This window comes from Talpa occidentalis, unplaced genomic scaffold, assembly GCF_014898055.3.
Source record: "Talpa occidentalis isolate TD23 unplaced genomic scaffold, MPIMG_talOcc4v2.1 talOcc4.13, whole genome shotgun sequence".
Lineage (NCBI taxonomy): Eukaryota > Metazoa > Chordata > Mammalia > Eulipotyphla > Talpidae > Talpa > Talpa occidentalis.
The window spans coordinates 74,297,432-74,314,017 of record NW_023601322.1 but is presented as its reverse complement, the minus strand read 5'-3'; the positions used below and the strand labels follow the sequence as shown (position 1 = coordinate 74,314,017).

The 16,586-nt window shown below is 40.1% G+C and overlaps 2 protein-coding genes across 2 annotated transcripts in view; both read right to left on the bottom strand.

Annotated features, from left to right (window-relative positions):
• KIF3A (kinesin family member 3A) overlaps positions 1–16,586 on the bottom strand; it is a 196,958-nt gene that overhangs the window by 91,053 nt on the left and 89,319 nt on the right. The window lies entirely within an intron of this gene.
• Positions 2,815–4,237, bottom strand: LOC119242736 (60S ribosomal protein L15-like). The gene has a single exon (XM_037508243.2). The coding sequence runs from the start codon at positions 4,153–4,155 to the stop codon at positions 3,517–3,519; it is 639 nt and encodes a 212-aa protein (XP_037364140.1). The 5' UTR covers positions 4,156–4,237; the 3' UTR covers positions 2,815–3,516.

Genomic DNA, 16,586 nt, shown 5'->3' with positions numbered 1-16,586 from the left:
TTCAGTCAGTCTGCCTGTTCTGCTCCCCACTCTGTCTCTGGTGAGTCCTCTCACCCCCCACACCTCTGGCCTGTACCCCAGTTCTTGTATACATAAATAAATAAATCTTTAAAAACGGGGGGGGGGGGGAGCAAAAGTAGGAATCGTAACTGAAACTGCACTCTGAAAGGATATAAAATGTGATGTCAAAAGCACTGAACATAGGGCAGAATCACAATGTAGACAAAGTCATTAAACCATGAAGGCAGAAAGCAAGAGAAGAAAGGAACAGAGGAAACACACAAAAAAGGCAGAAAACATAACAAAACGGCAATACATGCATACATAATTTAAAGCCACACCTGACACGAAGACACACTGAAAGCGAATGAGTGGAACAAGAAAGCTGGTATAGTCATACTTAGTCAAGGAAAACAATTTAAAAGACCACAATAAAAGTAACAAAGAGGGGCATTACAGAGTGATAAAAGGATAAATTCAGCAAGAAGATATAATATTTATAAATTTTTATGAAGATAGGATTGCTTGATATGTGAAGCAAATATTAACAAACTTAAGAGAAATTAACAGCAATACAGTCACAGTAAGGGACTTTAATTCCTGTATCTATGGGCAGATCACCAGATAGAAAAATCAAGAAGAAAACATTGGTCTTAAATGATGCATTAGACCAGATGGACTTAACAGGAATAGACAGTCTATCCAAAAGCAACAGAACACACATTCTTCTCAAGAGCACACAGGACATTCTGTAAAACGTCAGGCCACGAAAGTCTCAAGTTTAAGAAGACTGAAATCGTGCTCAGCGTTTTTTCTCACCACAGTGGTATGAAGCTGGAAATCAATCACAAGAAGAAAACTGGGAGAAAAAAATTTTGTGGAGATTAAAAAAATACTGAGTCAATGACGAAAATGAATGGGATGCAGCAAAGCAGTTCTCAGAAGCGTGTCATGCCCTACGCCTACAGCAAGAAACAGGAAACATCTCAAACACCTCGCAGAAATAAGGGAACAAGAAAAAGAACAAATGAGGCCCAATTGTTAGTAGAATGAAGAAAATCATAAAGATCAGAGCAGAACTAAACAAAACTAAAAGCTCAATCTCTGAAAAGATAAAACTTTAACTAGACCCACCAAGAGAAGAAGAGTATAAATCAAAATCACAAATAGAGGAACAGTTACAATAGAGAACACAAATAGGGCCTCGCTGGTGGCACAAGGGGTTGAGACTCAGCCTATGAGGTTATCCGCAGCCACTGCAGCAGGAGTTTAATCCCTGACTGGCCAGGGAGCTACCCACATGGTGCAGCAGCCCTCTCCTGTCTGGCCCACTGCTCCCCTCAGCAGTGTATTTCAGACAGTCTGCCTGTTCTGTTCCCCGTTCTGTCTCTGGCGAGTCCTCTCTGCACCTCTACAACTCTGGCCTGTGCCCCTTTTCTTGTATGCATGCATAAATAAATCTTGTAAAAAAAAAAGAGAGAACACAAATATAAAGGATCATAAGACATGACCATGACTCACCCCAACAAGTTGGGCAGCCAAGATGAAATAAATTCCTATAATCATACACGCTTCCAAGACTGAATCAGGAAGACAGAAAATCTGAATGGACCAGAAAAGGGAATTGAATCTGTATCAAAACCTCCCCCAAAAGAAAAATTTAGGACCAGATGGGTTCACTGGGGATTTCCACCATACTTTCAAAGAAAATGTAATATCTATTCTCAAACTCTTCCAAAAAATTGAAGAGGGAACACTTCCAAATGGTTTTTTTTTTTTTTTCCAGTTTAACAGACATTTATCCCTTGAGTCAAACAACCTCTACACACAATGGAAATATATGGTTTAAGATTTTGAGTGGAGGGCCTCCTCGGTGGCGCAGCAGTTGAGCGCTGGGCTGCGAGGCTGCCCACGACCTCTCTGGCGCCAGTTCGAGCCTCAGCTGCTCCCCGGCCACAGGAGGAGGGTCCCACATGGCGCGCAGACCTCTCCTGCAGCCCACTGCTCCCCTCTGCAGTGTACCTCGGTCCTTCTGCCTGCTCTGCTCCCCGCTCTGGCTCTGGTGAATTCTCTCACCCTCCAGCACTTCTGACTGTACCCAGTGCATGTATAAACAAACAAACAAATAAATAATACATGCCTCTCTTAAAAAAAAAAAAAAGATTTTGAGTGGAATTTAGGTCTCAGTAAGTTTTGAGCCTGCATGTTTTCTTGAAAATTGGGACTTTTAAGACACCTAAAGAGAAGTTGCAATTAGATTTTGAAAGCATTCTTAAAACAGCAAAATCGGAATTGGAAGGGATTAGGGTAATTCCTCTCTGTATTTCTACACAAATTCACACTGGAGACAGCCGTCTTCTGAAGACGGGAAGCCATAAATTCTAGACTACGGTGTTGTGTCATGTTAAGGTGGGCAGTTGATGGCCTAGCCAAGTTAGTGGAATGGTACTTCTGCTGTTGGCCAGGGATGAGAAAAATAACTGTAAACACTGTTAGGTAAGAGACAATAGATGACAGCTACATCTATTATGACTTAGTTCTTAGTAGCCTTATGAGAGTAGATGTAGGTTGATCCAAGATGATTTTTAAGACTAACTCAACAGTAATCTACTTTTAAACAAAGCCAACCATCTTTCTCCAGGTTCCTAAAGGTGTGACAAACAGATCAAGCTTTTAAAACTTTGATCAAAGTGGACACAATTTTTTATCCTCACACTTGAAAGGTATGTGACTGTCCCTGGTCTCCCAACCCATAACATTACTAGTTTATAATCACAAATAATGTCAGTTCCCATTACTGACCACTGTGCACATAATTCAGGATCCTACATGCCCCATGAAGTAATGGGATTCAATCAGGAGCCTTGACTTGAATGGTATCGTGGAGACACTTGTTTATGTTAACCAGGATATTTCATTTATAAGAACAGGTCTTGTAACAGGTTTATTCAATTCTCCTAGAAATAGTAGCTTTTATACTGATTTTCAGAAGCAAGTTATAAAAATGGAATATTGGACTAAAAATGTGGGCCCTAGTTAACTTTCATTTTTTTTCTGCATACAATCACAACAAAGGATTAGGATAACATTCACGTTTCAAGTAAAATCCAACTTAAATTTGTTCTCACCAACTCCTAAAACAACCACTTGAGAAAACCAGATCATCACATTACCCCAATGAAGTTATAGGTTTTATCACATGCACCAAGAAAGCTATAGTGCTAGTTTCTGCACTCTTTTTTTACAGGATTTTACACCTATTATACCAAATGGCATTTTAAACACTGACATGTAACTCCCTAATAAGATAAAGCAAAGACAAAGCATTTATCTTATTAGAAACAAGATATATCACTTACAGCCTTCAAACATTATTGCACTTTAACTTTCATAATTTGACAATGCATTCATGAAACAACCTGCAGACACTTGTTTTAACAAATTAAAGAACACTTTTAAGCAGACATAACTGTCCTAAATTGTTTATTAGGTAAGAATTTTGCAAACATTACTTAATTAGCGGTAACGGTGGAGCTGGAACATATTGCGCCTTCTCCAAGCTGCTCGGCGAGAACCACCAATAGCGTGGTGAAACTTGTGGCCCTTTCCAAGGCCACGGCTCTTGTGGCCTGCAGATGTTAGCCCCTGCATCTCCCTGTGCTTGTGGACTGGTTTAGTGATCCATTGGGTGTCAGGGTTTCTTCTGATAGCTTGGAATGGATCTTGGAATGATAGCTTATGGAATGGATCGCTGAGGATAACCTCAAAAAATTTGTACGTGGAATCTTCACCAACACAGTAAGAATTGAGGACTCTCAGAGCTCCACAGTGGCGTCCAGCTCGCTCTTCAGCAACAGATTGAAGGCTTCTAGCAAACTTCAGCTGATTTACACCATGGTGGACAGGCATGCCATAGGTTGCACCCTTTGGAACTGGACGTTTGAGGCCACCACGGTGCACACGTATCCGATATATGACATAACCTTGCTTGGCTTTGTATCCCAGTCTTCTAGCTTTATCCGGCCGGGTGGAGTGGGGTGCCCCGTGGAGGGCCGACAGCTGGCAATACTGCCAGCAGCGCGCCCTGAGAAGAAAGCGCATCACATCGGACTGCTTCTTCCCCCATAGTACCTGGATGTATTTATAAGCGCCCATTTTGGCTTACCTGTTGGCTGCCTCCAGACGGAAAGGGCCACTTCCAAATGTTTTTGACAAAGCCAGCCATCACCATGATACTAAAACCAGCGAAGTATACCACAAAAAAAAAAAAAAAAAAAAAAAACTGAAGTTCAGGGAAATATCCCTGACGAAGATAGATGCAAAAATTTTCAACAAAGTATTAGTTAACCAAACTCAATGAAAAGATCATGCAGCATGATGGAGCAGGATTCATTTTAGGTATGCAAGGAAGGATGATTCAACAGTCGCAAAACAATATGATACACCCCATCAAGAAAATGAAAAACTAAAGTCATGATCATTTTAATGGGTTCAGAGAAAGCCTTTGACTAAATTCAACATCCTTTCAATGAAGTGAATATAGAGAGAACATAATTGAACATAATAAAGGCCATACATGACACACCTTAGCTAACATCATATTCAACAATGAAAGACAGAATGGCTTTATTCTAAGATCAGGAGCAAGATAAGAATGCCCACTCTTGCTACTTTTATTCCACATAGTACTGAAATTCCTGGAGTCATAACTGCTGGAACAATTAGGTGGACAAAGGGGCGGGGGGAGGATAGGGGAGAGGAGGGAAGGGAGGGGGAAAAAAGCATCCAAAGTGAATAGGAAGAAGTGAAACTGTTACTCTCTGCAGACAACAGCATTTTACATATAGAAAAATGTAAAGACTCCACCCAAAAACTGTTAGAACTAGTAAGTCAATTCAGTAAAGTTGTTGGGTACAAAAATCAATATACAAAATTCTGTTGAATTTCTATAAACCAACAATAAACTATCAGAAACAAAAACTAACAATCCCACTTACAATCGCCTCAAAAAGAATAAAATACTACAAATAAATTTAACTAAGGAAATGAAAGACCTATAAAGAAAACTAAGACACTGATGAAAGAAACTGAAGATGACACAAAGATATGGAAAGAATTAGTACTGTTAAAATGTCCACGACACCTAAGGCAATCTACATTCACTGCAATTGAAATTCCAATGGCATTTTTTCACAGAATACAAGAATCCTAAAATTAGGTCCCAAATAACCAAAGCAATCGAGAAAGAACGGCAAAGCTGGAAGTATCATTCTCCTATATCAAACTGTATTACCAAGTTGTAGTCCTCAAATCAGTATGGAATTAACATAAAAACATGAAAGGCCTCAAAGTACGAACGAAACCCTGAGGAAAAAAGGAGAGAAATGGGGGGGGGCACATAACCTGACTTCAAACTTTACTACTAAACAACCCTATTAAAAACAACATGGCATTGCCACAAAAAGATATATGGATCAATGGAACAAGACTGAAAACCAGAACTAAGTTGAAAGTGCGCATTCATACAAATAGTCATCTATGACAAAGACACACGACCATAAAATGAAAAGAGCTAAATGGTGCTGGACAATTGGAAAGCCACACATACAAAAACGAAGTTGGATTAGTAACACCATACACAAAAATAAATTCCAATGGACTAAAGATTTAGATATAAAACCTGCCACACAGGATATAAAATCAACATGCAAAAGTCAGTAGCCTTCCTATACACAAACAATAAATCTGAAGAAGAAGAAATCAAAAAAACCATCCCTTTTATTATCAAAACAAAAAAAAAATCAAATACTTGGGAATAAATCTAACAAAAGAGGTAAAGGACCTATACAAAGAAAACTATAAAACACTGTTAAAAGAAATAGAAGAAGATACAAAGAAATGGAAAGACATCCCCTGCTCATGGATTGGAAGAATAAACATTATTAAAATGGCCATCCTACCAAAAGCAATATACAGATTCAATGCTATTCCAATAAAAATTTCAAAGTCATTCTTCAAAGAAATAGAACAATTATCGATGAAATTCATATGGAATCACCAAAAACCCCGAATAGCCAAAGCTCTCCTGAAAAAAAAAAAGAAGGGAATGGAGGCATCACACTCCCAGACTTCAAACTGTACTACAAAGCCATAATCATCAAAACTGCATGGTACTGGAACAAGAACAGACACACAGACCAATGGAATTTAATAGAAAATCCAGAAATAAACCCACAGATTTATGGTCAACTCATCTTTGACAAAGGAGCAAAGAATATGCATTGGAGCAAAGGAAGTTTGTTCAATAAATGGTGCTGGGAAAACTGGGTCGCTACATGCAAAAGAATGAAGCTTGACTACTACCTCACACCATGCACAAAAACCAACTCAAAATGGATTAAAGAACTAGACATAAGACCTGAAACCATAAAATACATAGAAGGAAATACAGGCGAAACACTACATGATATGCACATCAAAGACATCTTTACAGACACATCACCCAAAGCAGTGATAGTGAAGGCAAAGATCAACAGCTGGGACTACATCAAATTAAAGAGCTTCTGCACAGCAAAAGAGACAATAACAAAAACAAAGAGAAACCCCACTGACTGGGAGAACATTTTTGCACACAACACTAATGATAAAGGACTGATCACAAAGAGCTACAAAGAGCTGATGAGACTCAACAAAAACAACAAAGAAAATAATCCAGTCAAAAAATGGGCAGAAGAGCGAAAAAGAAACTTCTCCAAAGAGGAAATGCAAATGGCCAACAGGCATATGAAAAAATGTTCAACATCACTTGTAATCAGGGAAATGCAAATCAAAACTACAATGAGATACCATCTTACACCCGTGAGAATGGCACATATTAAAAAAACTAGCAACAAACAAATATTGGCAAGGGTGTGGAGAAAAAGGAACTCTCCTGCACTGTTGGCGGGAGTGCAAACTGTTCTAACCACTATGGAGAGCTGTGTGGAGATTTCTGGACCTACTGAACATAGAGCTTCCATATGATCCAGCAATTCCACTCCTAGGTATTTACCCAAAGGACACAGAAACATCAATTCCAAAGAGCACCTGCACCCCTATGTTTATAGCAGCACTATATACAATAGCTAAGCTATGGAAACAACCCAAATGCCCCAAAATAGATGACTGGATCAAGAAGATGTGGTACATATACACCATGGAATATTACTCAGCATTCAAAAAAGACAAACACATGCCATTTGCAGCAACATGGTGCTGGATGGGATCATGCTCAGCGAAATAAGCCAGAAAGAAAAAGAAAAATACCAGATGGTCTCACTCATAGCAAGAATCTAGAAAACTTAAATAAGGGACCAGGAAAATAAATAACTATAAGAAAGTGAAAATCAAAAATCAAACAACTATGAACCAGAGACATTCTATGGAGGGTGGGGGTCGGGGAGGGGATGGATTGGGGTCAAAATAAGGGGGTTGCAATTGTATGGGGAATATAAAAATAAAATTTATAAAAAAAAAAAAGAATTGTTTCTCTATCCAAATTTCAGATTCTCATGGTAATCAACGGTTCCCAGACAGTGTTACTTTACTTCCCCACAAGAACCTCAAAATTAAACATGTCAACACCTGAAGAAAAAAAAACAAAACAAAAACCTGGCACACAAAAAAAATACATGGAAAAAAACATTGGCAATCCATTCCATTATATCAACAATAAAGGTAGTTTTGGTGACTCAACCCCTGTGGCAAGGGAATTAAAACCAAAAATACACAACTGGGATTACTTCAACTTAAAGAGCTTCTCCACAGCAAGAGAATATACAAGACAATTAAATGGATATCTCTTGAACGGGAGAACATATTTACATAATATATAATTGTCAAGGGGTTAATATACAAGACATATTAAAAAAACTCCTATAATTTAACAATAAAAAACCAAATAACCCAATTAATAAATGGGCAGCAGATATGAACAGATAATTTATCAAAGAGGATATTCAGAAAGCCAAAAGACATGAAAAGATGTTCATTGTCATTCTAATAAGATGAGAATTACAGCTACAACAAGAAACAGTCTCACACTCATGAGTATGGCAAATTAAAAAATTTGACCCCCAACAACAAGTGTTGGAGAGAATGTGGAGAAAAAGGAAACCTATTAAACAGTCAGCAAGAATGTCAAGTGTTGCAACCATTATAGAAAGCAATGTGTATTTACCTTAAAAAATTAAAAATGGACGGGGTATGTGTGTGTGTGTTGTGGTGTTTTGGGTTTGGGTATTAGAGTAATACTGGCCTCATAAAATGTGTTTGGAAGTATACTTTCTTTTTCTTTTCTTTTCTTTTTTTTTTTTTTTGGAAGAGTTGCAGAAGGATAGGTATTAGTTCATCTTTGAAGGTTTGGCAGAACTCACTTGTGAAGACACCTGGACTTGCGTTCTGGGGCGGGGAGGGGAGTTTTGATTACTGTTTCAATTTCCTTGCTTGTGATTGGTCTCCTCGAGATTTCAATTTCTTCCCTATTCAGTTTCAGATGATAGTGTGATTCTAAGAACGTGTCCATCTCATTTGAGTTATTGAATTTGTTAGCATATAAATACTCATAGTAGCCTCTATCCTCTGAATTTGGAATTTCCCTAATTAAAACATATGCAAAAATCTTCACTATTATCTTCACAAACCGAATCCAACTACGCATTAAGAGGACTATACAACATGACCAAGTGGGATTCATACCAGGGACACAAGGATAGTCCAACATCTGAACATAAATCAATGTAATCTACCACATCAACCAAAAAAAAGATAAATATCATATGATTATATCTATAGATGCTAAGAAAGCATTTGATACAATTCAACATCCATTTATGATGAAAGCCCCAGAAAATCTGGGTATAAATGGAACATACCTTCACATAATAGAAGTCACCAAAAAAAGCCACAGCTAACATCACTCTCCATGGTGAAAACTAAAGCTTTTCCACTAAGATCTGATACAAGACAAGGATGTTGTAGGGTAAGTAAAGCATCAGGCTTTTCCACCCTCCTGCCTTTAGATTAAATGCATGCCTGATGGTGGACACCAGGAATGGGGTGTGTGCGTGCATTGGTGGGCGCACCTGGGCTGAGAGACTGGGCTCATAAGGGCGGCGTCACAGGGACGCCAGCAGAGCAAAAGGAAGAGAACAACCAGAAGATGCAGAACCAGCAGAGAAGCAGAGGCCACACAAGATCTCCAGAGAGCCGAGGAAGAGTAAAGATTTGCTGGGGGCTGGGAGGCCTGCCAGCCTCCAGGCCCCCCACCCCACCCCACCCCAGAACCCCACCCCCACCCCACCTCGTAAAAGATCAATAAGAGCCTGAATGTCCTCTCTCACCTCTACTGTTCAACATAGTATGGAAAGTCCTAGCTAGAGCAATTACACAAGAGAAACTATAAAAGGAATCCAAATTGGGAAAGAAGTGAAACTACCATTGTTTGTAGATGGCCTGATAATGTATAGAGAGACGGTCAAGGTGCCACAGAAAACTAACCGAAATAATCAGTGATCAAAGTGGCGCAACACACAAAAAATCGCTGACCCTGCTATATACAGACAACGGGCCAAAAGAGAGAGAAATTAAGAAAGCGATCCCATTCACAATTATAACAAAACATTCAATACTTGGGGTTAACCTAACAAACGAGGTTAAAGATCTATACAAAGAAAACTATAAGATATTGCGTCGTCTTCTATTTCTTTTAACAATGAAATGGAAAAATATTCCCTGCTCATGTGCTCATTCCCTGGAAGAATCAACATTGTCAAAATGGCCTTCCTATTCAGAGATTCAATGCAATTCCAATAAAAATATCAGATTCAATGCAATTCCAATAAAAATATCAAAGGCATTCTTCAAATAACTGAAACAAATTTTAAAATTCATATGGAATCATAAAAGACCCCCCAGAGCCACAGCAATCCCGACAAAAAAGAAAAAAAAAAAGACTGCAGGAATCACATTTCCAGACTTCAGACTGTATTATAGAGTCACAATAACTGAAACATCCTGGTACTGGAATACAATTCAGAGTCTAGAAATAAAGCCACACATACACAGTTAACCTATGACAAAGGGGCGTAGAACATACACTGGAACAAAGAAACCCTCTTCAATAAATGGTGTTGAGACCATTTATGCTCATATGCAAAAGAATGAAAATAGACCACTATCTCACGCCACACACAAAAATCAATTCAAAATGGATAAAAGACTCAAATGGAAGACCTGAAAGCATAAAAACACAAAATAAAACATAGACGTTTTACAACCACCCAAGACTGGGTAGGTTCACTGTCAGTTCTTGCAATTTGAAAGAGAATTGTGGACCCCCTAGCATCATTTTCATACGTTTTAATGGTCAGCAGGGGAAACAAGCCAGCAGAGAGACAGCAATTTGAACCCCCTACCCCAGGGTGATGCACCCTTTTACCCCTCCCTCCTAGGCACAGGTGTGCACACTTGCACATGCATGCATACCCATGCTCAGGTGTCCATAATCAAGCACAAGTGTCCCATACCCACATGCCTTCTACGTTAACAAGATCAAGGCTGCAGAGACGGCCACAGGGAAAAAAAGAACATAAAAACTAGGACTACACTAAACTAAAAAGCTTCTGCATAGCGAAAGAAACCCTAACTAAAATGAAAAGACACCCTAGTAAATGGGAGAAAATCTTCACATGCCATACATCTAACAAGAGACTGATATCCAAGATCTACAAAGAACTCATACAACCCAACAAAAAGAAAATCAATAACCCAATGAAAAACTGGTCAGAAGAATTAGAGAGGCAATTCCCCACAGCAGACTTAGCTGTGACAAACAGGCATATGAAAAATGTTCACCAGCACTTATCAGGGAAATGCGAACCAAGACCACAGTGACACCACTTCACATGGATTTGGATGGCTCAAATCAAAAAGACCTGAAACGGTAAGTGTTGGCAAGGTTGTGGAGAAAAGGGAATCTTCTTACTGGTCCAGCCCTCACAGAAAGCAGTACGGAGGGGTCTCAAAGATTAGAAGGTGTAGGGTAAGGTAGAAAGTATCAGGCTCTTCTGCCCTCCCACCATCAGCCATCAGGATGGATGAGGGAACCCTGCGGTCCTGAACGCATGCCTGGGGGCGGGCACCTGGAGTGGGGCGTGGGCCTATGCAGATGGGATTCACCTGTGCTAAGACTGGCCTTTTTTTTAAGATTTATTTATTTATATACAAGAACAGGGGTACAGGCCAGAGTTTTTGGGGTGGGGGGTGAGAGGATTCACCAGAGACAAAGACTGGCCTTTTAAGGGCGGTGTCACGGGGATGCCACAAGAAGCAGAACCACAAGAGAGCAGAGCAGCAGAGACCACCAGAGAAGGCCGGAGAGCCCAGAGAGCGAAGACTTGCTGGGGGCTGGGAGGCCTGCCAGCCTCCCGGCCCCCCCAGTCCCCTGCCTGCCGTGTACCTGGTAAATCCCAATAAAAGCCTGCAAAAGCCACTGGGAGGGCTCCAGGACTCCTTCACCCTGTCTGCACAGAATCATAGAAAACCTGCACTGTGGGCCTCCCCGGTGGCGCAGCGGTTGAGCGCTGGGTTGCGAAGCTGCCCGCAGCCTCTGCAGCGCCGGTTCGATCCCCGGCCACTTGGTGAGGGTCCCGCATGGCGCGCAGACCTCTCCTGCCGCCCGCTGCTCCCCTCAGCAGTGTACTTCGGTCCTTCTGCCTGCTCTGCTCCCTGCTCTGGCTCTGGTGGATTCTCTCACCCTCCCGCGCTTCTGACTGTACCCAGTGCTTGTATAAACAAATAAATAAATCTTAAAAAAAAAAAATTTAAAAAAAAAAAAAAAAAAGAAAACCTGCACTGTGCCCATTCCTGCCCCTACAGAAGTGCAGCTGCCCTCTTACCCAGTAATTCCACTCCCAGGCATTCAAAAATAGTAATTCAAAAGAAAACTTGCCTCCCAGTGTTCATTCACACCGCTGTGTATAACAGCCCAGCCACGGAGGCAACCTCAGCGCCCCAAACCAGATGACTGGGTCAAGAAGACGTGAGAGAGAGAGAGATGAAAGCTAGCTACAGAATGCGCTAGATTGTATGGTGTTTCCATTTTTAGGGTTTTTTACGTTAATTTTTTAATTACGTTCTTGCCGGTATTCTAGAAGAGCAGGACTCCTCCCTTGGGTAGCGCCGCCAGAGCCCCCGCAACCCACTGTGCTCCTCTCCCCTTTGCTCCCTCCTCTCCCCCTTTGCTCCCGCCTCTCCCCGCCAAACGCCTCATCCCAGTCACGGGCAGATCTCCACAGACTACGCAGCCACCAATAAAAATAAAAACAAAACACAAAAGACCTTATGTTCCACATCTTTCCAACAGCATTACTTACACTAGCTGGGACATGCAAATAGTTTAAATGTTCATTGATAGGTCAAGAAGATATGGTATAGCCACACCACAGACTGTTTATAGCCATAAAAGGATGAAATACAGCCATTTTCAACCTTATAAGAGGTAGTTTGAGAATTATGTGTAGCAAAGTCAGAATAATAAGAATACTGGACATTTACAAAGCTGACATTTGAATAATATAAAACACTGAAAAAAACCAGTCGGCACCAATCAACATCCTGAGGGGTTATTACGATGGAGTGGGGTGGGGAAGAGCCAGGGGATGCAAGGATGATGGTGAGGGGGAAAAATAAACAACCAGCCAAAAATTAAATAATTTGTAAAAAGTAAATAAACAGAAGCAGACAAGAAACAGATTAGAAATTCTGAAGTTATTTTATATACTAAAATCAAACACACATGCATTTGTAGATAATAAAAACCAAGTTTCTCACCCTGGAGGAAAGGCTTCTACATATTAGGAAAGGAAAAAGGCTAGAAAAACTACCCTGCAGTACTGGATTGAATCTAAAGTATTAGCATCAGTGTCAAATTAGTTTTAGAATATAAAGGATCTCTAACTCATAAGTGAGTAAATAATAAGCAGTGCCAAAAATCTGCCTCTCCATAAACATGAGAATCCTGTCCCAGCCAACCCACTGCCCCCAGGTCCCGACCGAAGAAAAGGTGATTATCAAAGAGAAAAGTTTGGGGCATTTTAACTTACTCTAACTCCACATCTCTGAGGTGACTTTGAAAACCAACAGCCCCGCAACGAAAGCACCTGTGGAAAGCAGTAGCCACTGAAGGGAGCTGCATGGATTTGGAGCGCCCTCAGAATCTTCTGCTCCAGAGAACCACCATCATTTGATCTCTCTGGAACCTCGCTGAAAATCTCCATCTTCAGGGCCTGTCTTTGGAGTCTGGAGCTCTTTATGCAAGTAGCCCAACTGCTGTAGGCAATCAGTAGTAATTGGTTAACACTGTAGCTGCTGATGACCGCATTATTAGTTGGGACCAGCCAGAGACTTAAAAGGGAATATTTGAGGAGATATTTAGGAGGGTTTTGACAAGTTTGACCATATTCCTGGGAATCTACAAGTTCATGTATGTGTCACAGTTTTGAGCATACACAGGACAGCCCTAAGAAGTTCCTAAACTCTCATTTCTGCCAGATCTTGAAACTCCACACAGGCAAGTAGTAAAGGCCTAAGGCACAGTTGTAATTCCCACCCCCCACCCTCCACCCCACCCCCACACACTCTGCTTTGACAAAGATTTGGAAACTTATTAGCTCAAGGAATTAAAAGAAACCTCTGTCCAATCATTAATTTACCATTAAGCTAAATGAGTAGAGACTTCAATGATCACACATGACCAAGAATACTGTTTTACAGAATTATTTCACGAAACTCACAATATAAATAGCAATAATTATAAACACTTGGGAAGAGATAATCTGATTTTCAGAGCTGACACATTATATAACTTTAAATGTCTAGTTTTCAATAAATTACAAAACATGTAAAGAAGCAGGAATATATATCCCATACATGGGGTGGGGGACAGAGGCAGTAATAGAAACTATTCTGAAGAAGGCTAAACAAAAAGTTTAAATTGATTATTATACACATGTTCAAGTAACTAAAGTATGTCTTAAGTATTAAAGAAAAATGAATGATGTCTCAGTAAACAGAGACTGTCATTAAGACGACAAAAATTATTTTTGAGGGCTTCCCCGGTCGTGCAGCTGGTTGAGCGCAGCACTGTGAAGCTGTCCGCAGCCTCTGCAGTGCAGGTTCGATCCCAGCCGGCCAGCGAGATCCCACATGGCACAGCAGACCTCTCCTGTCTCGCCTGCTGCTCCCATCAGCAGTGTATTTCGTCAGTCTGCCTGTTCTGTTTCCTGCTCTGTCTCTGGTGAATCCTCTCACCCTCCTGTGCATCTGGCCTGTACCCCGGTTCTTGTATAAATAAATAAATAAATCTTTTTTAAAAAAAATCAGGGACAAAGGTGAACACTATATAATGATCAAGGGAACAATTCACCAAGAAGATTTAACTGCTATTACTATTTATGCATCTACTGCAGGAGCACCAAGTTACATAAAGCAGCTACTAACAAATCTAAATACAAAAATTTTCAGAGATCTTACCACACCACTGACATGAAGGGACAGATCATCCAGGCAGAAAATTAACAAAGAAACAAAGGCCTTTAAATAAAGTGTTAGGGTAGACAGATTCACCAGACACTGATAGAGCTTTCTACCCCAAAAGTAATGAATATACTTTCTTCTCTTGTACCCATGGAACATTCTCAAGAATAAATTACATTCTTACTAGGACATAAAACATGTCACAGAAAATAGTAAATACATCAAGCATTCACACAGACCACAATGCTATAAAGCTAGAAATTAACCACAAAATGAATCCTGGAATAAACCAGAACATGTGGAGACTACACAGAATGCTTCTAAACAGCTCCTGGGTCAATGAAGAGATCATAGAGTAAGTAAAGACTGCTGAAAATGGAGAGACAAGCTACCAGACTCTATGGGATGTTCTAAAAGCAGTGGTACATGGAAGTCTATAGCAATATAGGCCAACATAAAACAACAACAAAAAAAAAAAAAAAAAAAAAAAAAAAAAAAACAAGAAATCTCAAATAAGCAATCTAACTTTGCAACTTAAGGAACTATAAAAAGAACAAAAGCATCAAAAAACCAGTGGAAAGAAATAAAAATTCAAGCAAAACTAAAAGAAGTAGAAAACAGAAAGTAAGTCCAAAAGATCAGTGAAACCAAGAGTTGGTTCTTTGAAACAATAAACAAATTTGACAAGCAATTAGCAAGGTTTAAGAAGAGGAAAAAGCCCAAGTTAAGAAAATCAAAAATGATGGCGCAGCGGTTGACGAAGTTCGATCCCCATGACACCGGAGGACGCATGGCGCGCAACTCAGCAAGGCTCTGGTGAAGCTTCTGACTGTACCCAGAGCATGTATAAACAAAACAAACAAAAAACAAACCAGCAAACAAATAAATAAAAAGCATGCCTCTATTAAAAAAAAAAAAAAAAAAAAAAAGAAATCAAAAATGAAAGAAGTGATACTGCAGATACTGCAGAAATTCATAGGATCATAAGAAACTATTACAAAAGTCTCTGTACAAGCCAAGTGGGCAAACTAAATAGGAATGGACAAATTTTTAGACTCATACAACTTCTCAAGATTGAATCAGGATGAAACAGACAGCTTAAACAGTCCAATACAAGTAATAAATTGAGAGTAATAAATAATCTCCCTACTAACAAAACCCCAGGACCACATGGCTTCTCCAGTAAAATCTACCAAACCTTCAAAAAAAAAAAGAGAAAAAACTAGTACCTATCCTACTCAAACTACTCCTACTCCCTCTTCAAAGCATTGAAGAGAGAGGAAAATTCCCCAACGCTTTCTATAAGGCCAACATTTCCCTGATCCCAAAACCAAACAGACACAGTACAAAAGAGAAAATTATAGACAAATATCTCTAATGAACGCAGATATAAAAATCCTCAACAAAATGCTCGCAAACCGAATACAGCAACAGATCAAGAGAATCATCCACCCCAATCAGTAGACTTTCTCCCAAGGATGCAAGGCTGGTTCAACAGACACAAATTAAGGTCATTCACCAGACATACAAAAGGATAAGAACTACCTGATCCTCTCAATTGGTGTTGACAGATTCAACACCAATTTATGATAATAAACACTCAAGAAAATGGGAATAAGTGGATCTTATAAATCTTTTTTTTTTAAAGAAGCATGTATTATTTATTTATTTGTTTGTTTGTTTATTTGTTTGTTTGTTTATACAAGCACTGGGTACAGTCAGAAGTGAGGGAGGGTGAGAGAATTCACCAGAGCCAGAGCGGGGAGCAGAGCAGGCAGAAGGACCCAAGTACACTGCTGAGGGGTGCAGCGGGTGGCAGGAGAGGTCTGCGCGCCATGTGGGACCCTCCTCCTGTGGCCAGGGAGCAGCCGGGGATCGAACCGGCGCCACAGAGGCAGCAGGGAGCTTCGCAACCCAGAGCTCAACCGCTGTGCCACCGGGGAGGCCCGGATCTTATAAATCTTATATAAGCCATATATGACAGACACACAGACAATATAATATTCAAAAAC

Coding starts and splice junctions, on each gene's coding strand:
- LOC119242736 (XM_037508243.2), bottom strand. CDS start 4,155: ATGGGCGCTTATAAATACATCCAGGTACTATGGGGGAAGAAGCAGTCC.